We start from the raw sequence: 25,167 nt of genomic DNA, 5'->3' as shown, positions 1-25,167 counted from the left end.
TTTACATTTACAAAATATTTCCGTTTTCTCTTATTATAATTATGGGGGGAGGGGGGGGTCATAGACGTCCAAACTTTTTTTTTTTTTTTTTTTTGGGGGGGGGGGGGTAATCACCCCATTACCCCCCCGCCCTTAGACGTCTATGGGGGGGGGGGGTGATCCTCCACTTTCAATCTTAATTTTTAAAGTTTCACTAATAACTATGCAGAAGAATCATATGAGTTCAGCGGCCAGCGAGATCCATGGTTACAGATACACATATATACAGACAGACATCCTGCTACTAAGAATAACATATTTTAGAATCTATAATCATGTGAAAAATGTATCGATATGGCTTAATTTTGCTTCTTTACTTAGTGAATGCTGTTAAAGCAAAAGAATTGAAATTAAGTGACTTTGAAAATGACGCTTATAAGTTGCATTATTCAGAACAGTATTTAAAATCCTATGGTAAGTAAATATTTATTTTTTTAAATATATTATGCCAAAAAAGTGTTTATGTCTATGTGTCTAAAAGACCTATCCAAAATACCTCCTTTCTCTCTCATGTAAGCTTTATATAGGTCATTGGTAGCATTTTGTCTACGGGTGGTCATTTTTTTTACATGAATTAAAAGTTTTACCCACTTTCTACAAATGTTTAATGCAGAGCTACTCTTTAATTTCACTTGTCCGTTAAACTTAATTCTAATGATACTAATTAAGATATAGACAGAATGAACACAGTAATAGTGTCTGACTGATTATGACGTAACAAAAAAAATAGCCAATGAGAGGCCGTTATTGACTAATGGTAAAATTTATAGTGGCCTCTCATTGGCTAATTTTTTTTGTTACGTCATAATCAGTCAGACACTATTACTGTGTTCAGACAGAATGATTTTTGTCATTGTGTGAATATATGACAATTGATGTCTACTCTATAACTGGGTTGTCGGTCTGTATGTCCTCCTATATACATAAGAAATATGTGGTTTTCTCAGCTGTTATCCTTATACTAAAGTAACAGGATGTCTGTTATTTTGTACCGAAGGATATCGCTAACCGCTGAATCGATCGGGTTCTCCTTAACAGGGTAGGGGTGGTCCCGGGAAGGTTTATAACTATTTTCTTAGGGGGAAGACACCCCAAATCCCCCCAAAAATAAAAAGATACCCCCCCCAAAAAAAATTTTTTTTAAATTAAAATAAAGATGAGGGGTGGGGCAACCCCCCCTCAAAAAAAAATTTCTACCCCTAAATTTTTTTTACTTTTTCTTTTAAAATCTAAAATAAGAAATTGGGTTATCAAATTTGACTCCCCTTTACTCAAGTGCCCCTAGAGGCCTCTAGGGGGCGTAGCCACTAGCTCAAAAATAATGTGCTTCATTTTTGTGTAAAGATTAATACAATTATTTATGTTCGTCCGACTGTCTGTTTAAAACAATTATGACATGAGGGAAAAAATGTTACTATCCATTATGTAATATTTTGTCATTAGATTTTTAATCAATATCCTAATTTATTTTAGCTAAGAATTATGGAATGCATAGAGAAAAGCGTGCTTACTGGGGATTTGACAAGTAAGTAAATTAGAACCCAGTAAAAAAAGTCTGACTCTGATTATGACGTATAAAAATTAGCCAATGAAAGGCCACTATAAATTTAACCATTGGTCAATTACAGTGTATACTGGCCTCTCATTGGCTAATTTTTTTACGTCATAATCAGAGTCAGACACTTTTACTAGGTTCGTAAATTATTAAAACAAGAATAACATCAAACTTAATTTTTTTTGCATTTACTTTTTTGGTGTGTTCAGCTTTTTTGTTTAAAAAAATATTCCGGTAAATGATTTAAAAATACTATTTTACGGTGATTAAAGTTAAAACAACCAATCAACTTTGTTCTAGACCTAATAATATAAATGATTTTTGCTTTTTCCTTCAAAGTGCCTTATCGTATATAGTTTTTTTTTATTTTTGGTTATTTCTTTAGGTCAGGTTAGGTTACGCAATATTGGCTTCTGGGTAGCCCCGCAAGGTTAGGGTACAACAGTGTGTGTGCGAATGGGGCGTTTGTCCATAGTTAGGTATGGAGACCGCTCTTCTATGAGTACTACTAAAACCTAATTTTAATGCAATACACATAGACATTCTCATCGTCGGTTCGTTTGTTTAGAATGCTTAACCCTCTATTCCCACAAATATAATACGAATTTGGTTGAGCTGGTGGAAGCTCAACAAAAGACCCACGCGAAGTATTATGTTGCTTTAACCTAAGAATAAATGGTTGGTTTTGATATTCGATCAGAATTATATAAGTATATTAAGTATTAAGGAGAGAAAATGTTTTTATAAAGTGTATTTATATCACAAGTGCATAAGTTAAGTATGAAAATATTTACAGGATAAGTGTTAGAATTATAAGTAGAGTAGGACAGAAATGTGCCCTAAGTCCCAAGCAGTGAATTGTGCTAAGTGTTAGAGTTCTAACATAAGGCCTGAGCTCAATTCATGCTAAGTACTAAGGGGCCTAAATTTAAACTACAATGCATGCCAAACAACTAAGTCATTACCTTTTAAAGCCAGAAAGAGAAGTTGATGGTAGGAGAGTTAGTAAATAACTGAATAAATTCAAGAGGTACATGCTATAACATTAGCTCTGGACCAGGATTTTAGTGTTTGTCTGTACAATTAAATATCTGTGTGTTAATATGTGACGTAAATCAGGCATGGTTGTAGGCATACATATTTGAACTGGTTGTTTATATGATTACATTAACTATAAACATAATATCTTTAATAAACATATACTATTAGCAAATCACATACAGATTACCATGAATAGGCTAGCGTTACCCATATATGGTGTCATATAGGTAAGGATAGGCCTATGAATGCATAAATTGATACAAATAATGCCTTGGGCCTAGCTAAAGTAATTGTGTCTTGCCCCTGAGTGCTACTAGTTAATTGCAGGGCACGTGTCAATCAAAGGTTCATAATATGATCTATAAAGTGTTGACTTTATATCAAGCATAGATAGATAGTTGTGGATGCGAAGCATTTCTGTAAAGGTCTCATATGTACGTTCAAAGAATTTGAAAATTGAGGATCGCATCTCCAATGGGGGTAAGTTGTTAAAAAAGAAAAAAGAGAAAAAGAAAAAGTTTAGTAGTCCCAGTATATAGGCATATATAATAAACTATAAATGTATTCCAAGCTAAGTTAAATACGCTTTCCATTAAGAAAGTAAGCTTTGCGTATTTTCATAGCTGGGTATACAAGATGATAAACCTCCCAAATAGAATACATTCTTTTCTTGAGGGGTTTAGTTTTATCTAACATTGTCACATCAATAAATGTTTTTGCGTTGGTTGTTCTGGATAGTTCAGCTTCTTCTGATGATGAACTAGGTGGTGAAGTGCTCTCGTTCAAAGTGTAGGTTGAGGTTGGGGGTGAGGTAGATATGTAGCCAAGGGCGTCCACTTGTGCTACCTCGTTACCATTCTCGTCCAAGGTGATTGAGTGATTTTCCAGGTCATAGTAGAGTTGGTTGAGGTCATTTGTAGAGAGGGATAGTGTGCTGCTGGAGCTAATGTCACTATCGGTCTCCACTCTACTATCTTCTGTGGTATTCAGGGCTGTATTTAACAAGAAATTCCTGATGGTGATGGACAGGTTCTCTGAGAATCCATCGTACTCTGGTGTGGTGATAATGTTGTTGTTCTCGTCTATAGTGTCAAGGTGTTGACAGGAACACAACCGCAATCCGTCCAAGGTAGGGTGGTGGTAGGGCTCCAATACTCCATGATCATCTAGGTTATCTCCAGGCTGGTCCATGGTAGATCCTAAAAAGAGTTAGTGCGCGTGCTCCAACCGGTTCCTTGGGGTATCCTGGCTATGGTAATCTAAACAAAAGAAGTTTTAATAATCTTTTATTAATCCTTTTATCCCTGGGATATTCTAGAAATTCTTTCGTTACAGATAGACCTATAATGGATTGGTTAGTTATCTCTATTTCTGTTAAATATAACTGTTTCCTGAATATAAACAATATTTTATATAAAAATGTATAAGTACAATTAGTATTTACATATCGTATTATTTTCTTTGGTTACATTACTCGTATGTATGTAAAAATATAAGATTTTACTAACAATAGTTGGTAACCCTTTGTTTGTATATTTTGTATATGTACATATGGTTTATACCATTGTTGGCATTAGCTGTATTTATGTTATTTTTAACATGAATAAATTTTAATCATTTTAAAGACTAATATCTTACATTACGTCGCTGTCAAGTGTACCTTTTAGACTTAATATCTACAAAATATATCGTTCGACGTCCGTAATTAAATTTTACGTAACAATAAGTTGTCAACCCTTTGTTTATGTTTGGGCGGTCAAAAGTGATAGGGGTTGGATTTGAGCGAGGTTATAAAAAGCTGGCGGCCCAGTAATTATGCTCATTTATATAATAATTGTCTTTGCGAGCGGAGCTTGCGTTCGAGTGTTTAATTTTACCGCTAAATTCCAAGAGAATTTATATAAAAGTGATAAAATATAGTAACCCGTTTGTTTTATATGAATGTTTTTATGTTATAGATTGTTGATATGCCCATTATTGCATTCGTTAGCCGCTATTTAAGACTCAAGAATCTTATTTTCTTCGTCGATAAGGCCTTTATCACTGTATTTTTGATCGAAAGTGGGTTAGAAGCAATATGGGTATATCTTCAATATATGACAATTTCGTTTTATATAATATTTGTAGTTTTGATAGGACACATCTGAGTCATCAGGTAAATTGACGTACCTTGTTTTGTTTACGTTTTCCGTCTGCAAAAGTTAAATTCGTTCATCGTAAACAAAACTTATATTGACACAGATATGTTCCATCATTTTATTCGTTTTAACTTTTGATTACAGCATCCCCTTTTTATAATCAAGATTTATTGAGTCCTGATTCAAATCTTCTAAAACAATTTTACTATAGGTTTTAAAATAAGATTTTCTTTTTACTTAATTCAATTATAATGACGCTAATTGATAGGTTATTTACGTTACGAGTAACTCAACCATATTTAAAAATGGTCGCTTACAAAAATTATATTTAGCTAGCTTTATCGAAAGTGTTTTTAAAACATCATTGAAGATATTCAGATTTAGCTAGTACATAAGTTTTTAATTGCTTGATACATCATAATGAATATGTTTTTGATAGCTCAGCGATAGCTATTTTTAAGCGTTGAATCATGTAAGATTAATTACATATTCTTTAACTTAATTGAATCTAATAAAACAAAGTTTTAATGTTTGAATAGCTTAACGATAGCTATTTTTAAGCGTTGAATCATGTAAGATTAATTACATATTCTTTAACTTAAAGAATTTTACTTTTAGATGATAAATCAAAGTTTTAATGGTTAGGAGGTTCAACCATAGTTGCTTAGAATACAAAAAAAAAATATTCGTGTGTACAGTCTTTTTCATAAAATTAACTTTACTATATTGCCTTTCAGAATCTCTAGTCCTCTATTTTAAATTTACATTCGCTCATAATGTATATACCTGACAGCCTGGACGCGCATCAGAATATTAAGGAAAGATTCGAGGAATCAATGAGAGCGGCTGCGGCCACTCTTGCCAATTCCTCGTTTCTTGAAAACTCCTTAGACGACTCGAGTTCAGTGTACAGCGACCAGTCTGGGATGCCAAGCCTTGCTGATGTCAATGACTATGGGAGTACAAGTACTTTTGATACTGTAGAGTCCGAAAGGGATCAAGGGGAGATGTTTGGCAACGAGCATCTCTCACTGATGCTTAGTAGAACGATACAAATCATCTGGTCTCTCCTCAATTCGGTGATGCAGAACTCCTGCGGTGACATTGGTGACGATGTTGCCGGAGGTGATTCTGGGTCTGCCGAGTCGAGGAGAGACCAGAAGACGAGTCTGGACACATTCAACATGGATGGCTTAATTAACATGTTGTTGGGTTTAGGCTTGTTTTCATGTGCTCTCATAGTGGTCTTCTTCGGTGCTGTAGGGCTTGAGACTCTAACAAGATTAGACAACACCTCAGACAGGTCGCTGGCTCGCTGGATAAGAGATGTATGTACGCGCCTCCGAAACATAGGCGTCAGGACCATTGAGCTTCTTCACTGCGGTAACAGGACCAACAGGACTAGATCTGAGGTTACGTCGCCAACTGTGGAGCCGTCGGGTACCATGTATGAAGCCGCATCCTCTGTGATGGATGATATTCTGTCAGATACACAGGTGAGTTTTCTTCTGTTGTATATTTCTTTTCTGATTTGTATAATTTTTTTTTTTTTTCTAGCCACCCGTTTTGTCTAATAAAGCATCATGTTGTTGCAGGGTTGTTCTGTCCTATTCTCACTTCCTCAACATTGACTTTCGGCTCTTCCATATATATCGCTCACCGTTTATCGTCGTTTTATGTCGCCAGAGAAATCCGCTCGGTTACCGCAATTAAATTGAGATACCAGTTAACCTTTACTAAAATCTTAATTAGCAACCTAATATTATTTCCCTCTGGGAAAGTTAAGAGTTTGCTCGTGCCGCGCGTTTCTCATTGGGGGTTTAAATGTTAGATCAGGACTTTAATGTTTTCTTTTTGTTTTAGGCTCCCTCTGCTAGTCCATCGACTCCAGCAGAAGTAAGGTCCAGAATTGGGCTGTTTGCCGTACACCGTCTGTCTGCCACTGAGGATCGAGTTACTGGAAGTAATGTGCCTGCGGGATTGGACACCTCGACGGGAAGTCCTGGCTTCCGTCCGTTGATCTTTGATCAAACAGAGCGTTTACATGTAAGTATCCATGCTTTAGTTTTCTATTAATTTTCAGAAAGAGGCCGTACATTTGTACACGTATCTAGAGGTATTTGCAACTAAAATTCTTTTATTGGTAGAATATTAATCTTAAAATGTATGGTTGCATAAGCATTTTTGAACCGATCTAAGATTTTAATTCTAGTATAAAATGGGTTGAATTGCTACCTAATCATATAGCTTTACAGGATTTTAGGCATTCTTATTTCCTGATTTTCCTAGATTCTTTGTTGGCGTTGCGATTAAACTAATAAGATCTATTATATTTTAGGCGACCAACTCCATCCCCCTGACGCAGTTCTACACCAATATGGGGAGGTGTAATCGGGTCAGTTCTGAGAGGACAGCTGAGGGATCCAGCGACAGCTCTTCCTTGAGCTCTATTATGTGCCTTAGTCGCATTGAATCTCCATCTGCAGCTGATTTGTCTGTGGTAAGTTTGATAAGCTCTTATAATATTTCTTCGTTGCAAAAATTACGTAACTTAGACTAGGCTGTTTAGCTCAGATAGCTATGCTTTTAGACAATAACTTTACTTTAACTATGGTGTAATTCCTTCCTAATAGTTAGTATCAAGATTCTGGATAAAGTATTAGTGATGTATAAAAATTGTCTAATAATGTCCCTTTTCTTAATTTTAGGATGCGGCCAGTTTAGTCCCACTGGTTGACGATATCGAGGACGCCGATCTCCCGCCCATTAGATTTAATGCGGTGACTGATGAGATCGAGTACCCCACTCCACTGCGGGTCCTCAGTTTAGAACGTTTGCGCCGCTCCATGCGTACTCCAGCTCCTGCCATCTTGGAAGAGATAACATCAGCGGAGAGTAGCTTCAATTCAGCTACGCGTTCCTCAGATAATAACAGGACAGAGGATTCCGGCGTTGAGGGGGTCCCTCGACGTCGGGGTCCCACGTTCCCTAAACGTACGCCGTAAAGTGGCGCTGTTAGCTTGGTTGAACTATGACATACAAATTTTAAGACAATGACCAGTTTTAGACAACATGTGACTAAATTTACAGATTTTCTAATTTTTTTATGTAACTAGTCAAAATAGTAATCACTATGAAGTAAAGACTTTTGTTATTTGACATTATGACTTTTTATACTGTACAAAGCCAAACATTAATTTACACTTCTGTCATTATGTTATGTATATACATGTTTAGTCTGTAAGGATATTTAGTATGTAAGGAAATGATTATAAGGTTGTATTTTCTTTATGCCCATAAGTTAAAACTTCATTCAATTCTTAATTACTTTCTTCGTAAGCGAACTAATCCTTTTCTTTTCTCAATAGTATATTAACAACTGTAATTACAGCCTTATGTCGCAGTTTATTCATTCTTGTTAGCTTGTAAGGGTCATGTATATATAGATATTTAATCGAACTCGCACCTCAGTACCTTTTCTCTAAATTTCATTTATATCCATCCCTGTGCATTAATCGTGAATTTTAATTGTGCTGTGATATAGAGAGGACTTGTAAATAGCATATATATTTTTTTTTGTAACCAATATCTAAGTAGACCGAAAGACTGACGTTAGACAAAGTTATTTACATACGCTTATTCAAGTATTTTTGAGAAAACTCATGTAAAGACTGTTTGTGATTCAAGTAATTAAAGTAATATCATTGATTGGATGATCTCATTAAGGAAGCTTTATTTAATTAGTAAGGCTTAGAATAAATAACGTTTCCCTTTTAAATTTCAATACAATAGTCATAAAGTTTAAGGTTTCAAGGTAAAATGTTGTTATGTCCCTTTAGATTTAAAACTAAGTCTTATTTCCAACAAGTAGAGTTAAATTTTTGGCTCCCGTTGGCTTGTTATTAGGCTATGTGCTTTTTATATGTACAAATTCAACATTTAGCGTTCAATTAATCGTATTAGCAATCTCGAAGTTTTATTATGTGCCAATATACAGCTTATGTCCAAATTATATTAACTAAGATGTTAAATTGTCAGAAAACTTCTTACTATCATAATGTTTTTCAAATACTGTAAAAATAAAGATGTATGTTCTGTTTTCAAAATTGATTTAATTTCATATTTTCACCAAAGAAAAATATTTGTCAAAAATTTTATACCTTTTCTAAAGATTATTTACTTTTGTTAAAATAAATATAGAGATCTTAAGTAGCATATACACTGTTATTTACTGATTTAGTATTTGTTGTGTACAACTCCCGTTTACGTAGCTACTCTATAAGTATTATTGTCTGTTCCTTAATGTAGTTAGATACATAATTAAAGTTTAATTTTACAAGGTGCTTAGTCTAGCTTACATTCACTTGGTTTATGATAACTTTTATAAATAACAAAATTTCTTGCTATGTTCTTTTTGATATCTCAACTATGATTTATGCGATTAATTTCCTATCGTTTTCAATAATTACATAGAGATATATGAGAATATAAGTATTTTACATCAATACACATATGTACAAGAGGTTTTATCATATGCAAAACTTTTATATCGTTAGGATACGTCCGTGCGTCATTGTTAGAAATCAGATTATAAGAATCAGTTTTAATCTAGTTTACTCTTCGTGGATAGTGGGGAGAGTACAATGTCCAGAAATAAGGAGGACTGTGTCTCTCAGATTCTCTATTTGGCGTGCTACTGCCCGTAATTCGTCTGTTATAGTCTGTCGGCTTCTATACTCTTGCTGTCTATACCGTATAACCAAACGGTTGTATGCGTCTCTATAAGTGTTTCTAAGTATACGACAATGCAAGTATCGTACAATACGACTAGGTTGGCTGATTCCACAACTAATTTTAAACGATAACATTTCTTTAATCATCGTAAGCAAGTTATAACAATATTCTACTAGGTTTGCGAAGGTCTCATGTAGAATTCGTTGTGATCTAGGCATAGGCTTTCGGAATCTAGTTTGCATTTTATAACTTTTGTAAAATATTCTGTTAAGACTTACGTGTTATGTGATAACTGTAGTACTTCACAAGGTTGGTGATTTCCTCACTTGTGGATATGTTATAGTAAACTGACTCAATTTCAGGATAAAATTTAAGTTATCGTTATTGTTTACTACTACTAAAATTCTGAGTGGGCGTTTCCTGTCCGAAGTTATAATTAAAGTTTTTGACATATTTTTTTTGTATGTAGAGTGGTTATAGTTTCTAATAACTAATCAACTCATCACAATTCAAGGCGTATATATATAGGTTGCCTATTAGTACTGTTATGTTTGTACACTTTGTACAATTTGTATTAAATGTTTTAAATAGTTTTTGTGTGTATGTCAGGGTGCATATTTAACATTTGTAACATTCGTATTTTTGTGCAATCTGTATCAATCGTTTGACTCTGTTTGCCTATACAGAATCAAAACTCTCTATATGCAAATTTTTTTTTATGTAAGTGTTTTTGAAGGGATCGACTCTTTAGTCGACGTATATTGCATATAGTTGGTCTCCCCTGCTGAAGAGAAAAGATGTATTTTACCACTGGATATATAACCTTGAGTGGGAAAATTTACATGAATATGATAACTTAGTTATCAGATTAGAATAACATATTATCATATTGTTCACAAGTTTACAGGGTAAATGGAAATGTAAATTATGGTTGTGAACTTGTGCCATTCCGAAATCTGACATGTCTATCATTTATTTTCCTAAGTCGTCGACCTCCGGTAATAAATACGGAATCGAGTGTCATGTCCTCATCGGCACTTGAGTCCTCTATGTCCGAATCAGAGTCTAATGGTTTCTTATTTTGTGACGCTTCTTTTCGTGTTTCTAAGGGTGAGTGTGCGCGTATTCCTGGTTGTGGATCCTTTGAATTAACCGGGAATATAAGCGGAAGTGTGTCATTTTTAACTAATGTGGCTATCTCTTGATTTGTGAGTTTATTATAAGGCTTTGTAATAATATCCCTTATTTCCTCTGGGAGGGTGTCAAAATGTTCGTCCATAGGCTTGAACTTTTTGATTTCGTTGAAAGAGTATTTAAATATTTCAGTTCTTTTGTCTGAAATTCTTTCAAGCTTGCAACTGTTAGGGCTTACATCCAAAACTCTATAGGGTGAAATATGATAGATAGGAGTAAGGTTGGGGTTAACACCAGGTGTAATAGTGTGATTTCTAACCAAGACAAGATCTCCTATATCAAATTGTTTGTGTATGCGGGTTTTGTTAATATACTTTAGTCTTGCCTCCCTTCCCTTTTCAATAGCTTTTGCTGAAATGTCCAAGTTTTCTTGTATACCGTCCGAGAGGTCTTGCACATAGGCTTCTGTGCGAGCTATATCAGGGTGATATTCATCCGGTTTTATTGCTCCAAAGAACAATTTAGACAGGGAGCTACGTGTCCCGAATAATAATTCCATGGGTGAAAATCCAGTTTTTGGTATTTTAGTGCAATTATATTGTCGGACTATTAACGGTAGTAGATATACCCATGAGGTTTTTGAGTCTTTTAATTTTAATGATTGGCCATTTTATTACTTTGTTGCTAGCTTCCACCAATCCTTTAGAGGGTGAGAAGTACGCAGTAGAATACAAAACTCGGATGCCGATAGAAGCAAAGAATATCAAATTTTGCTTTTCTAAAAATGATTTTGCATTGTCGCACAATATTTGTCTGGGGGAGAAATTAGGATAGAAATAAAACATGAATTTGTTTATAAATTCACGGGATGTGAGTGATTTCATGGGATATGCAAGAATCATTCCTGTTAGTTGGCAGACTATAGTGAGGATATGATTATAACTACGATATGGGGGCAAGGATTGTATATAGTCGATACTTACACATTCAAAAGGTCTTGAAATTGTACTATAAGTTCCTACTTGTTCTAGTTTTGTAGATGAATTTTGAAGTTGACAATTTAAACAAGATCTAGTGTAATTTCTAACATATTTCTTAAGGTTAGGGTGGAAGAAATTTTGCATATTCAAAAGCATTTTAATTTCTCCACTATGTACTAACAAAAGATGAGTATAGCATACTAATACTGGTAATAGTTTGGTTGGGAGATAAACCTTTAAATCTCCTTTTATTTTTGTAAACAGAATCGTGTCTTTAAGTTCGTAGTTCTGTCTTTTATAAGTGTAGGTGTTTGATTTAGAGGTTAGACAACGTGTGTAAATGTTAGAGTATTCCTCTTTTTGGTTTGCAATTATATTTTCTATGCTAATCCTTTCTTTTAGGATTTCCAAAGGTCTTAGTACTTTGCCTATAACTCTATGTTCTGCGGCAAGTGAATTTATGGTGATTTTGGGTTTTTGTTGCTTTGGCTGTGGGGGTTGTTCATCATAACCCAAATAGTCGGGGTTATCCATGATGAACTGTGTCCATTCTTCAATAGTCCAAACTTTATATTGGGGTAAGTTATCTTCAAACCCAGATTTAACAAATTTAGGTAGGGCTACCTTTTTAATGCTTGGTAAAGTAGCCTTATATGCCCTTGTTAAGAAATCTGCCAAATTGTCTTCTCCTCTCAAGAAAGACATTGTTAGCTTCGGTATTAGAGTTAACAGAGTGGTATTCCACCTTTTCAACTTATTAACGGCTGTTAATGCTTTAGGATTGAAGAGATAATAAGCACACTTTGCGTCTGTTAACAAAGTACATTCACAGCTTGGACCTATTAGAGTTCTAAACGAGTTTGCTGCATAAATAATTCCTAGGATTTCAATGTCTATGATATGTAATCTTGACTCAGCAACGGTAATTTTCTTTGAGGTATATGCGATAATTTCAAACATAGATGCTAAAGATTTTAAATTAAAGCTATTGGTTGATGAAACCATTGCGGGTCTTACTATGTGTTGCTCTTTGTGTCCATATAGTAAAAATACAAAAGGGGGTTTTGTTTTGTCTGAACAGTGTTGAGTGACAGGTTTGGCACCCTCTATATTTGTGATAACTATCACAGGACGGTACATAGCTACACTAAGAGCTTCAAATATGAGTTGTTGCGGATCTAGATATACATATCCATGCTCTAGTTTGCGAATAAATTCTAAGAATTTATCCCTATCATTATTAAATACAAATTGAATATACTTTTGTCTCAACATCGTAGAACGTATAATTTTTGATGCTCTTTGCAGGATAGTGGTCAAAGGTGTTTGAACTTTATTTAGCTCTAGAAGCAATTGTAAAGATATCCCGAGACTATTGTGTACAGTGTCTTCAGGATAGCCCAAAGTTTTACTAGCCAAATATTCAAACTCGGGTGGTCCATCTTCAGACATACGCTTAGCATAATCCTTAATGTTTTCACCTTCGTTCTGCAAAGGTAGGGGTAAAATTGGTAACCTATTATCATAAATAACATGGTGTACAGGATCATCGAAGTTTAGCCCAGGGGGTAGGGTTTTAGCCTGTAATTCTGGTGTCACTATTTGCGCTAAGACTGCCGAATATGAGCCAGTTGAGGTACCGGCTGCGTCTGATAAGATAATCTTAGGTGCCGATAAGTTAACTAATTTGCTAAAAATTGGTCCTGAAGCTAAAGCTTTCTTAATGTCTTCGAATGCTTGTCTTTGTTCTGGAGTTGGGACAAAAGTTTTACCTATTCTAGTAGATGTAAGTGAAGTTAGAATATGTGTAGGAGCCATAATATCAAATCTTAAATGTTTATGCATACTTTGTAGTACTCCCATAAAAGATCTCATTATAGTAATATCAGTAGGCATGGGAATATTTAGAAGTTTTTGTACTCGCCTTTGATCTACACAGCAATAATTATGTGAAATGAAGAACCCAAAGAAATTTACCCTACTTTTAAAAAGTTGTGATTTCTTTAAACTAATTTTTCCTTTATGCGTGTGTATTCTCCCCATAACTTTCTTCAAAATCTTAAAATGTATATTCAATGATTCTGATCTAGTTTTAGCTAGTTCAGTTGAGACAATGAAATCATCGTAAATGTGTTGGACTTCTGGGATAGGTGAGTATACCATTTTGGCTAAATCACCGTCCATTACAACATTACCATTATCATCATAAACCAATTCCCAGTGTAATATCTTTTCCATAAAGCGTGATAGACTTTCAGGTGAAGTCTTAATGCCGGTTGGTAAGGATGCGTGTCTAAAAGCTCCCAATGGGGTTGCAAACAATGTTAGGTCTCTGCAAGAAGGTTCTAGCGTTATACTATGAAAGGCGTTAGCCATGTCACTACTACTATGCACAAATTTATCCCTTAGTGACTGAATCAAATTTTCTGCTGTGGGTAGCAGTGCAGGTTCAGACTGCAGACAAGGATTCAATTGTTGAAAATTTACAATTAAACGAGGACAGCTCCCCTGATCCGACTTTGGAATCAGATAAGCTGGGCTTGCATAGTTGTTATAGGAATCCCCATCCAAATTAGCTCTTTCAATGGTCCCGTTCTTTAACAAAAACTCTAAGATAGATTGCATTTGCATTTTCTCTACGGGTGATAAATAATATAATTTCTTATGCTGGGGTAAAGTTTGACCAGGTTTTAGTCTAATTGTATAATTGCCCAGATATTTACTCATGTTACCTCTATCAGTAGAATGTGTAGATATGATATCAGGGTAAGATTTTAGGAATATGTCTTCTATATAATGTCTTACCTCTGGTGGATAGTCTGACAGCACCACAAGATCCTCTGGTTTAACAAACTGGTCCTTTGGCACACTATAGCCAGTAGGTTCTGTTACATAGTCCATAAGGTTATCAGATTCAGCTATATGTTTTAAGCCAAGTTCAATAACGTCATCACTATTCTCAAAGAGTTTATTCTTTTCAGGATCTGGTGTAGTTAGAATTTCATCAATATTAGAACGGTAGTCAGATAAGGCTACTCCTGGTACTGGAGTGTCATTGTTTATAGCTGTAGGATTCGGTATATATCCATCAGCTAAAGGAAAAGATCGTTCTACCAGATTGATGGCGCTGTATTTTGGTAGCTATAAGAGTTGAACTGAGTGGTTTCTGGTGTCTAGTGAGATCTGATTGATGGCTGGAGCCGTAGCTTTTTCTGTGTGTCGCTCCAGGGCTTGTACAATCTCATCTAGCTCAGTTGTCACAGATACATTGTGTAGGAATGATTGCGTAAAATCAAAGTCTGTGGTGATCTCCTTGACTACAAATTGGTTGCTTGGTTCCAAGTATCCGGTGATAACAGTGTTAGTGATTGCATGTTCAGTGACATTTGTTATCATTGCTCTTCCACTAAGTTGTCCTCGGTTGTTGACAGTCAGTTGCGTTTGTCCAGGTTGAATTTTAATTCCTCCATTTCTATCATTGGCAATGTGGTCATCGCTGAGAATGACTTTTGTTCCAGGAGCTAAGTTGAAGAAATGGTTGATGTTCATTTCTATAGTCTGAGTTTCATTAGGATCAATTTTGTCTATTGTCCCTGTGCAGAGTTGTAACTCGTAATCGGAACAGAACAGGCTATCTAGTACTCTCCCAGGATGGAACATAGAGTATAGATATGGGGCTGGCGGATGGTTGTCCGCAACGAAAGTCAACCCTAATTGGAGATCTCTAATGCCATTCATTCCGATGATCATAGGTGTGACATTCTTGTGTTCCTCAGGTACAATCATAAATGGTACTGGTCTATAGATGCCTGAGAATTGTGTGAGACGAATCATGAGAGTTATTTCTCCAGCTACTGGGATTTTGTGTCCAGAATAGCTGACAAGAACCATGTCACTCTTTTCCAGATGGTTCTTAACCTCATTTTGTTGTACTCCAAATAACATACCAAAATAGCTGGTTGACATGATATTTCTGTCTGCTGCTGAGTCAAATAAAGCTGTCATGTATACATCGTAGTTTCCATTTGACATACAGCCGGAACAGTTCAGGTACATTTTCCTATTTTCATCCATGATAGCTGCAGAACTATCTACCGCTAAAATCTTGGGGTCATTTGGATCCATTCGAACGGTGATAGCGTTAACCCTACTTGTTCTGCCACGCTCTTTGGATTGTCCATTGGCTTTGGCCTCAACCCATTCTTCATATGCCTGTTTAAACACACCACCAGGTCTTACTTTACCACTATGGTACAGTTCCATCATTGCTGGTCGTCCAGGGCATAGGTGTTGAGCATGGTATAGGTCTTTGCCATACTTCTTGTGACAGCTTGGGCAGTATCCGGATGTTAGTGCTGTTTGATATTGTCGTCCTTGGTCATCGCACAGTAGTCTGCATCCATCTGATATTTTGTGTGAATTTTGACCACATGCACCGCAGTAGCGCTTATTGGATGTTCCATAGGAGATATGATAATCTTGTTTGGTGTTCTTTTGTGGTTGTCTATCTCTATTATCCCTGTTTTCTCTGTTGTAGGTTTTAGGATAGGCTGGTTTAGCAGTAACTTCTCTAACTGTTGGCCTTTTATAATAGCTCGACGTAGCGGCAATTTTAGCAGGCTGTTTGTCTCTATTCATTCTTGTATCCCTGTCATGTGAGTAGTTGGTGTTGTTTGTCTTTTTATGAAGCGATAAATCTCCATTGTAACTGGCTGATACACCATTCTGCTGTAGGTCCAGATCTAGGTCTTCAGTTCTAGGATACATGGAAGCGGTCAACTCGTGATATGTAGGGGATCTTCCAAGATCATGTGTGAGATTGTGATGTTTTTCAGATGCTATATTGCGGCTATTTGTTGGTAAGCTACGTTTGAGTGCCTCCACTGCAGTTATGTTGAATACATTCTGTCTTTCCTTCTTGTCTGTATAATGAACAGCGGCTCTGCTGGCAAGATTCTGAATTGTACTGACAAGCTTAGGGAATGACATGGCTTTGGTTCCCTTAAAGGCTATCAGCTTAGCTTGAGCTTCCTGTGGGCTGATGAGTATATCATACTGTAGCAGTAAGCTATTGTAGACACTTTCAATAGATAGTCCAAGATTGAAACTCTGCTGGATGGTAGTATATGCTTCGCCAGTGGTGGTCCTAAGCATAAAGGTCTCAAATTCTGATCTTGAGAGGTTACATAACTCCTGAGCAGTGTTCATCTCTGATAGGTAATCAGTAATGTAGGGTGGTTTGCCGTCTCCTTTGAAGCAATGCTTGAGAGGGAAAGTTCCATTGGCTAACTTAAGCTTTTGATCGTTGCTTAGGGTGCTCTTGCTTGCATAGCTGCTTGGTGGTTTAATTCCAGTTTGGTTGGTGAAGTTACTGAAGTGTCGTTGAGTGCGTTTGTCATTCTCCTCCTGTACAATACGCTGGGCTTCTAACTCAACTTCACGTCTTTGTTCCTCTTTGTATTCCCTCATACTCTGTGTGTAGTTGGTACAGAAGTTCCTCATCATTTCTGAGTCCACACGTAGGTTGGGGTTACAAAGTCTTATTGTATCCAGGAATTGTGGGAACAGGAAATTTCCCAGAGGATCTGATAGTGTTGCTCTAACATATCGATCTCTGATCAGTGCATCTGGTGAGTCCTCGCGCATGGGTATGGATCTTACAGATTCCGTGTCTGGTTCTGGCGTCTTGGTTCTCTCACCATTCTGTTCTGGTTCCTCCTGGTTGGGCATTGGTTCCTCTCTTCGTGTATCATCTCCTGCAGAAGCTGCATCAGCTGACGGAGTTCTTCTTCCAGGCGTCGTCGAGCGTCCTCGACGTGGAGTGTTCGCCTTTTCAGCGTTGTCATCTTTCTTACTTTTATTAAATAATGGCATTACAGCTAGCTTAAAGCTTTTAAACTTTCTATGAGTTCTTTAAAGAAGCTTATGAGGTGTTGTACTATTTTAGGATTTAAATAGCAAAGGTACAAGAAGAAACTGACTAATGCGCCTAACGTTAAAGCAATCAAAAGTTGTTTACAATAACAAATTTTTCTTTTAAAGTTGTTAAATATAGATGAGTATGTATTGTCTACTTCACCTACAGTTGTTTCTACGTCGTGAATGCTTGCGTGTGAGCTTGGAATCTTATTCTGGAGTGTGCGCTAATGCACTCTTATCCTTAATTAAGCTCAACTGTAGAAACACTTCTACTTAGATTTATTCTATATTTGCTTATAAAGCTAATGTGGGTTGGTTAGCTATACAAATTAGCTATAAAGTTAAATAGAATGTTAAGGTTTGCAGCGAAGTTAATTTGGGTATGCTAATATACTATCACAAATTAACTGTTATTTGCTTAGGCGTCGACTTTTCCTAGCAAATGTTATTGTTGAGAGAAAAAAAACAGCAATTTATAATCCTTGTTGAATTCTTACTCCACTCTAAGGATATGTAGCTTACAATCTGCTTATTCCTGTAAGGCTTTATGAATATAACTTACTAAGGTTCACTCCCAAAGGATCGTCTATATTCTAATAGTATTGCAACGGTTTTGCCTGAATATCAAAGATCTCGCACCCAATACTTATAGTTGTATTAGGGTATGCCTACCAATCCTACTAAGTATTATTCGCGAATTATTATGGGGCTTCACTTGTGATTTCAATCCTTATAACTATATTATTGAGACTCAATTTAGATTGTCCTATATATATATGAATATAATCAGTTTGTTTTCAAGGTTATTATAGACCGGATGTGCTCCACTTAATTAGTGAGAACACAATATTCTATGTGTCTTACTGAAGTGTGATATCCTACGCAAGGTGATCAATCTATACGCTGGAAGTTGTCAATCAAACTCTTTAAAGTAGACTACAAGGTTGGTGTTATTGCTTGGTCAAATATTATTGAAAATCAAATTAGCTGAATTAGTGCACTTTTTTTTTCTAAAAAGGTAACAATTTTAGATTATAAAGATTATGAACTATATGTACACACTTTATTTTACTTGGTTATAGACTTTATGCTAATAATCCTAAGTAAAATTAAATTTTCTCAATGGTATAAAAAGAAAATGTTCTTTCTTTGTTTTAATCCGGATGTTTATAAAGACAGTAGAGTACTTCCAATATTACTTGCTACTTCTTTTAGAGACGTCCCAAGACTCCCAAGATAGGCTGCTGCAACCTTTTGCTGCGTTTGGTTACTAGAACTTTGTCTCTTATAAGTGTGCTTTTAAATTACATATAGGGCTTAGGTTGTTGACTATACTTTTAAATCACTAATATTCACTATCACTAATGATTGATGGTTTATAACTCTTCTCAAGTTGTCTGTTGAATTCTGGCGGCACATGAAATAGAAATTTTAGCATTAGCAAAGCAAGTAAAAATTTAGTTTTCATGTCCTACTTATTGTTGGGTGAACTGTTTATTGTATTTATGTATGTGTTTGTAAGGAACATACAAACAAAAAGATTTTCTAAGTTAAGATTGAATTAAAAACTTTCTAAGTCAAAATAAAATAGAATCACTCTAAGTCCAAAGTTGGAAAATTTTGACTAAGTCCAAAAAGTTTCTAATGAAATTATTCTAAGTACAAAATCAATAAATTTTGGCTTAGGAAAAAAAAATCTAAAAATATCTTAAGTACAAAAATTAGCAAATTTTGACTAAGTCAAAAAAAATTTTCTTATTGAAATTATACTAAGTACAAAATTAGTGAATTTTGACCAAGTCCAAAATCTTTCAATGAAATTATGCTAAGTACAAAATTAGTGAATTTTTCTTGAGACAAAAGAAATAGAATTACTCTAAGTCCAGACGTGGAATATTTTGTCCGAGATGAAGTTTCCTAACAGTTCATTCACAAAGCTACTTTAGAGATTGCCTATAAGTCAAAAGAAATAGAATCACTCTAAGTCCACTATTGGAATATTTTGACTAAATGCAAATCTCGCTAAGTTAAGGATTTTAAAATTATAAAGTATTAGAGTGTTAGAATTATCCTTCACCAAAAGAAATAGAATCTCTCTAAGTCCATAATTGGAATATTTTGGCTAAGACAAAAATACTCTAAGACAAAATTTTCTTTTAAGTGTGGAAAATGAAATTTGTTAATCTAGTTGGAAAAATCGTAATTATTACAAGTCCGAATTTTGGTAAATTTCCAACCAAGTTCACAATTTCATAAAAATTACTATAAGTCCAGAAATTCGAGATTCTCTCTGTAACAAAAGAAATAGAAACGGTGCTAAGTCCAAAAGTGGAATATTTTGCTCAGAGTCTCAGGAAGTCTCTGGAGTTATTTCTCTGATTGCATACAGCAATTTGTCTACACTTATATCATTCCAGCCGATCGATGTTGAGAATATCTTTGAGACTTTGAAATATTTTGTTTAACTCAAAATTTTTGGAGGCAATAGTTATTTTGATACATCCGCGTATAAATCAGAATTGCATTAAGAATATAAGTCCTAGGCATGTATAAGTAAGTGCAAATCTCAGAAAATCGGTTCTAACGGCACCAAAGTATTAGTACAGTTTAACTTGAGTATAAATGCTACAAGTTTGTAATAATCTTTTGGCCCTTTACTACGACTCAAGAGTACTAACTGCTTTCGGCATATTATTTCAGAAACATGGCTCCAAAGACAATATGTATCCCAACTAACAGCGTTTCCCGTGTTCTATAGGATTTGCTCCTAAGTTTTCATTTAATAAGACAGTTCAAAATGGTCCTTTACAAATAGTATTTTGATAGCTTATAAATGAAAAGTTACTCCATGCTTGATTCTTAATAAGTTCTGGTTTAAGTATCAAAGATTCAAGTATTTCAACACTTAGAGAATTTTCGAATAAGTAAAAATCATACTAAGTCCGAAGATTTATATATACTCCGCCACCTAGCACAACTCCTAAATTTCAAAATTTTGACTAAGTCCAGAAATCAAAATTTTGCACACAGCTCAATCATAGATTGTCCCAACTCAAGTGTTTTACTAAAGAGAGGCGGACATGGAGGTGCCGGTGTGCTGGTATTCTCTAGGGCCTCTAGAGTGTCAACCAGTGCGAGTGTCCTTATAGGGCGGCGACCAATGGCAACAAATATGCTAGCATTCTCTAGGGCCTCTAGAGTGTCAGCTAGTGCAACTGCTCGTACACGAGGCTCTCAATTGCATTTGTGTCGTGCCTTTCAGTCCCTATCTCTTCAAACGCCTCATAGTCCTAACCTTGCTCTCAAATAGTTTCACAGGTTTTGGTAAATCCGATTTTGCCATAACTACAATTATTCGATTTTGGTAAAAATACCTGCCTTAGGCGGTTCGGGTACGGTAAGGAAAAAAAGAAAAAAAAATTAATGAAGAAAAATTTTTCCAAGATACAACCGGTAAGTTGCACCATTGTGTGTGCGAATGGGGCGTTTGTCCATAGTTAGGTATGGAGACCGCTCTTCTATGAGTACTACTAAAACCTAATTTTAATGCAATACACATAGACATTCTCATCGTCGGTTCGTTTGTTTAGAATGCTTAACCCTCTATTCCCACAAATATAATACGAATTTGGTTGAGCTGGTGGAAGCTCAACAAAAGACCCATGCGAAGTATTATGTTGCTTTAACCTAAGAATAAATGGTTGGTTTTGATATTCGATCAGAATTATATAAGTATATTAAGTATTAAGGAGAGAAAATGTTTTTATAAAGTGTATTTATATCACAAGTGCATAAGTTAAGTATGAAAATATTTACAGGATAAGTGTTAGAATTATAAGTAGAGTAGGACAGAAATGTGCCCTAAGTCCCAAGCAGTGAATTGTGCTAAGTGTTAGAGTTCTAACATAAGGCCTGAGCTCAATTCATGCTAAGTACTAAGGGGCCTAAATTTAAACTACAATGCATGCCAAACAACTAAGTCATTACCTTTTAAAGCCAGAAAGAGAAGTTGATGGTAGGAGAGTTAGTAAATAACTGAATAAATTCAAGAGGTACATGCTATAACATTAGCTCTGGACCAGGATTTTAGTGTTTGTCTGTACAATTAAATATCTGTGTGTTAATATGTGACGTAAATCAGGCATGGTTGTAGGCATACATATTTGAACTGGTTGTTTATATGATTACATTAACTATAAACATAATATCTTTAATAAACATATACTATTAGCAAATCACATACAGATTACCATGAATAGGCTAGCGTTACCCATATATGGTGTCATATAGGTAAGGATAGGCCTATGAATGCATAAATTGATACAAATAATGCCTTGGGCCTAGCTAAAGTAATTGTGTCTTGCCCCTGAGTGCTACTAGTTAATTGCAGGGCACGTGTCAATCAAAGGTTCATAATATGATCTATAAAGTGTTGACTTTATATCAAGCATAGATAGATAGTTGTGGATGCGAAGCATTTCTGTAAAGGTCTCATATGTACGTTCAAAGAATTTGAAAATTGAGGATCGCATCTCCAACAGGTATACACACAAGCCCACAGGTTATGATTCCTAGCAGGTGCTAGTTAAAAACTGCCTACTTATTTTAGATTTAATCTAAAAAATAAGGGAGGGAGTAGGTTCATTGCTCTATATGCACTATGAGGGAAAGCACCAATTATCTGTTGTATTTTAGAGTATTTGAAGGCCTGGGCCGGATGGGACCAATGCTGGAAAACCTGAAGGATGTTCCAGAAAAATTTGGTGATTTGGGAGGATTCTTAGTTTCAGAAGAGGATTATGATGTAAGTATCTATACAAAATGTGTCAAAAATCAGCCATGTGACGTCATAAAAATGAGTCACATGCCTGAAAGTTACAAGTTTGAAGTATAAAGATATTCCGGTTTTTCGTACGTACTCATAAATAGTAAATAGGATTACATATACAAGCGGCTACGCCCTTAGAGGCCTCTAGGTGCACTTAAGGAAAGGGTAGCTGGAGGAAGTAGACCCTTCAGTTATAAAAACCTCCCACAAAATTATTATAAATCTTCCCTGGACCTAACAAAAGCTGTAATCGGTAACCCACGTACTTGGCAAGATTCTTCTCTACGCAGAAAGACAATGAAAGTCGTTCAATGTGACGTCATAAAAATGAGAAATTTTTCATCTCTTTTTTAGGGGTTTTCTTTCCCACTCCTCCTCACCTCATCCCTCATTTTTATGACGTCAGATTTTTTTTAAACGACTTTCTTCGCCTTCCAGAAGGACACACAGACGAAAAAAGTTACTTAGATACAAGAATAAAAATATTAAGAGATAGTTAATTGACCGCACATAACAAACATTTATGAAAACTATTTATGGTTTTGTTTTTAGGATATGTATGTGAGTAAGAGTGATCAACAAGGGTCCTATGATGGTTATGGTAAAAAGAAAAAGAAAAAGAGGGTTAAAAAGAAGGTAAAATTAATAACATTAAAGTAAAAGAATAGAAAAGAAAATGGGTTAAATATCTGTATGTCCCCATTCCGTAGACCCTGTGCCGACTTTCAATTGTGTCTTTGAATATCAGCCAATAGCGTTGGAAATATTAACACAGCCAAGTCGCTACAAAAGAGTAGAAAACAATTTCCTAGCATAAAAAGGTCCACAACAATTATTGAATTATTTTTTTTCTAAGTAACCTAATAATTTGTTTTATTTTAGAAAGTTATTACAATATGTTATCAAGATAATTCTGGAATATTTGCCTTCTTTGCAGTTCTAGTTCAAATGGTAAGAGAATATATCCATACTGAAAAGTAACAGGATATCCATCTGTGTTTTTGTCTCTAAGTATCCCTGATTCTCCTAAAGGATTCTGATGCACAATTAGTTTGAAAGTGAGCATTGCGAACAGCTGATTTTATTATTGATGTTATTCTACAAGCTTATCCGCACTTCTCAAATTCTCAATTGTTAAATCACTCTGGCCTAGAGATTCGACAGGTGTTTCATAGTAAGCCACTTTAATTAATGGCACTCTCATAAATTGAGGAGCATGAATGAAGAAAGCATGATTTTATATAACCTTAGGGCATCACAGGTAAGGTTGCGTGATCCAAATCTAACAAATTACAACATAATTTTTCAACTAAGTGAAAATTGATAAAAAAAAACTTATTTCTCTTACCTAAATATTCTAGTTTTACTTACTTTTGGTGTTTCAACACTTGCATAATAATATTCTATTTTAGGTTGATATTTCTATATCCTTCATGTTTGAGGCAATGATTGATATCATGATTGAAGGTGACCCATTTATAAATTTGTCGCGTTATTTTGCTTGCTTGTATATTATTCTAATTTCCGTCTGTCTGTCTATAATCTGTATTTTTGTAATATTTTGTCAGTTTCCAAGTATGTTTGTTTTCAATAATTGGCCAGCCTATCTTTAATTACAGGTTTCAGTTTGTATCATTTTTAACCAATGATCGTGGCTCAACACGTAGCGCATCAGCTCGTCGCCGGGGAGGTGATAGGTTCGAATCTCGGGCCGACACCGCATCCTAACTAAAAACGTTAAAACTAATTCTTACTGCTGCTATATCAGGTGCGCGACTTAAATAGTAAGAGTAGGGTGAATGCCTTGGCCCATAAATAGGCGCAACTCATTATTATGCACAGTTAGGACTTCTCAGACAAAGGTCGTGCAATCAAAGGGTTGGTTGTCTGATGGATGTTACTTAACCTAATATCCTTGGGTGTTAGAGTATCGCATCCCATTACACGTGGATGATGCTCTGGATTCTCTGGATAATCTTTTAAATCAAAGGAGAATCCCGACCTTACGACTCTTTTTTAGTAGCGAAGCTACTCTATAATTCGAAATATCCGTCCGTCCGTCTGTCCGTCTGTCTGAGACAAAGTGGGGGAAACGTGATTGTCTTGGCTCCTATAAAAGATAGACAGCTGAAATTTTTAATGAAGATTCCCATAACATATGCGCATCTAATCTTTACATTGTTTTGTCTATCTGTTTGTTGATTGGGGTGCTTGATCGATTCCTAGATTTTCTTGTTTTCGTAATTTTCTCGACTTCTTTTCAAGACAGACGACTGAAATTTTCAGAGATTAAGTAAATTTACATCCTACATATTTTTACTAAGTTTCATTAAGATTTGTATATTGGTTGGGTTGCTATATCGATTCCTAGATTTAACGTTTTGTTTCTTAGCTTAATGCTTCAAAAGAGGTTATATATTTTTAAAAGGTTTCGTGATTTATTTTATTTATGTCTTTTTAACATACTCAAAAAATGATTTTTTCCTGATGTCTATCATTAAATTTTGAGCTTCGCTACTTATGGATGTTGTCATCCTTGTTTCTGTTTGTATTTTATCACTATTTTCATTTGAGATATGGAATATCAAAAAACTAAATAATCATATGAGAAGTTTTTCATGAGTTTCAATCAACCCATGCATCCTTCTTTAGGTACACTGGGAGGAGCAGCAGTTGTTGTGAACAACAACAACAACAATAATAATAACAACAACAATGCTAATGAGAATATGAACATGAACATGAATACTAACAGGAAAATGTTTATATAATGCAGAAAATATTACTCATTTACTAACA

General features: G+C 35.3%; 2 protein-coding genes across 2 annotated transcripts; both read left to right on the top strand.

Moving 5' to 3' along the window:
- Window positions 1–270: 270 nt before the first annotated feature.
- Window positions 271–25,139, top strand: LOC145324414 (uncharacterized). The gene is made up of 7 exons (XM_080167004.1): window positions 271–453; window positions 1,513–1,564; window positions 22,236–22,344; window positions 22,921–23,004; window positions 23,251–23,319; window positions 23,781–23,835; window positions 25,021–25,139. Exons 1-7 carry the CDS (start codon window positions 324–326, stop codon window positions 25,137–25,139), a joined length of 618 nt encoding a protein of 205 aa, XP_080023130.1. The 5' UTR covers window positions 271–323.
- LOC145324012 (uncharacterized) lies at window positions 7,002–7,778 on the top strand. Its single transcript, XM_080166647.1, has 2 exons — window positions 7,002–7,273; window positions 7,482–7,778. The coding sequence occupies exons 1-2, from the start codon at window positions 7,151–7,153 to the stop codon at window positions 7,776–7,778; spliced, it is 420 nt and encodes a 139-aa protein (XP_080022773.1). The 5' UTR covers window positions 7,002–7,150.
- Window positions 25,140–25,167: the final 28 nt, after the last annotated feature.

This window comes from Acartia tonsa, chromosome 7, assembly GCF_053477335.1.
Source record: "Acartia tonsa isolate MP-2025a chromosome 7, ASM5347733v1, whole genome shotgun sequence".
Lineage (NCBI taxonomy): Eukaryota > Metazoa > Arthropoda > Copepoda > Calanoida > Acartiidae > Acartia > Acartia tonsa.
Note: the sequence above shows the minus strand (reverse complement) of the source record. Positions and strands in the feature narration are given on the sequence as shown.

What these genes read in the sequence shown, in the direction of transcription:
- LOC145324414 (XM_080167004.1), top strand. Translation starts at nt 324, where the DNA reads ATGTATCGATATGGCTTAATTTTGCTTCTTTACTTAGTGAATGCTGTT. An exon ending in GCTTACTGGGGATTTGACAA is followed by an intron (nt 1,565 to 22,235) that starts GTAAGTAAATTA and finishes GTTGTATTTTAG; the next exon opens with AGTATTTGAAGGCCTGGGCC. An exon ending in TTGCAGTTCTAGTTCAAATG is followed by an intron (nt 23,320 to 23,780) that starts GTAAGAGAATAT and finishes ATTCTATTTTAG; the next exon opens with GTTGATATTTCTATATCCTT.
- LOC145324012 (XM_080166647.1), top strand. Translation starts at nt 7,151, where the DNA reads ATGGGGAGGTGTAATCGGGTCAGTTCTGAGAGGACAGCTGAGGGATCC. An exon ending in CTGCAGCTGATTTGTCTGTG is followed by an intron (nt 7,274 to 7,481) that starts GTAAGTTTGATA and finishes TCTTAATTTTAG; the next exon opens with GATGCGGCCAGTTTAGTCCC.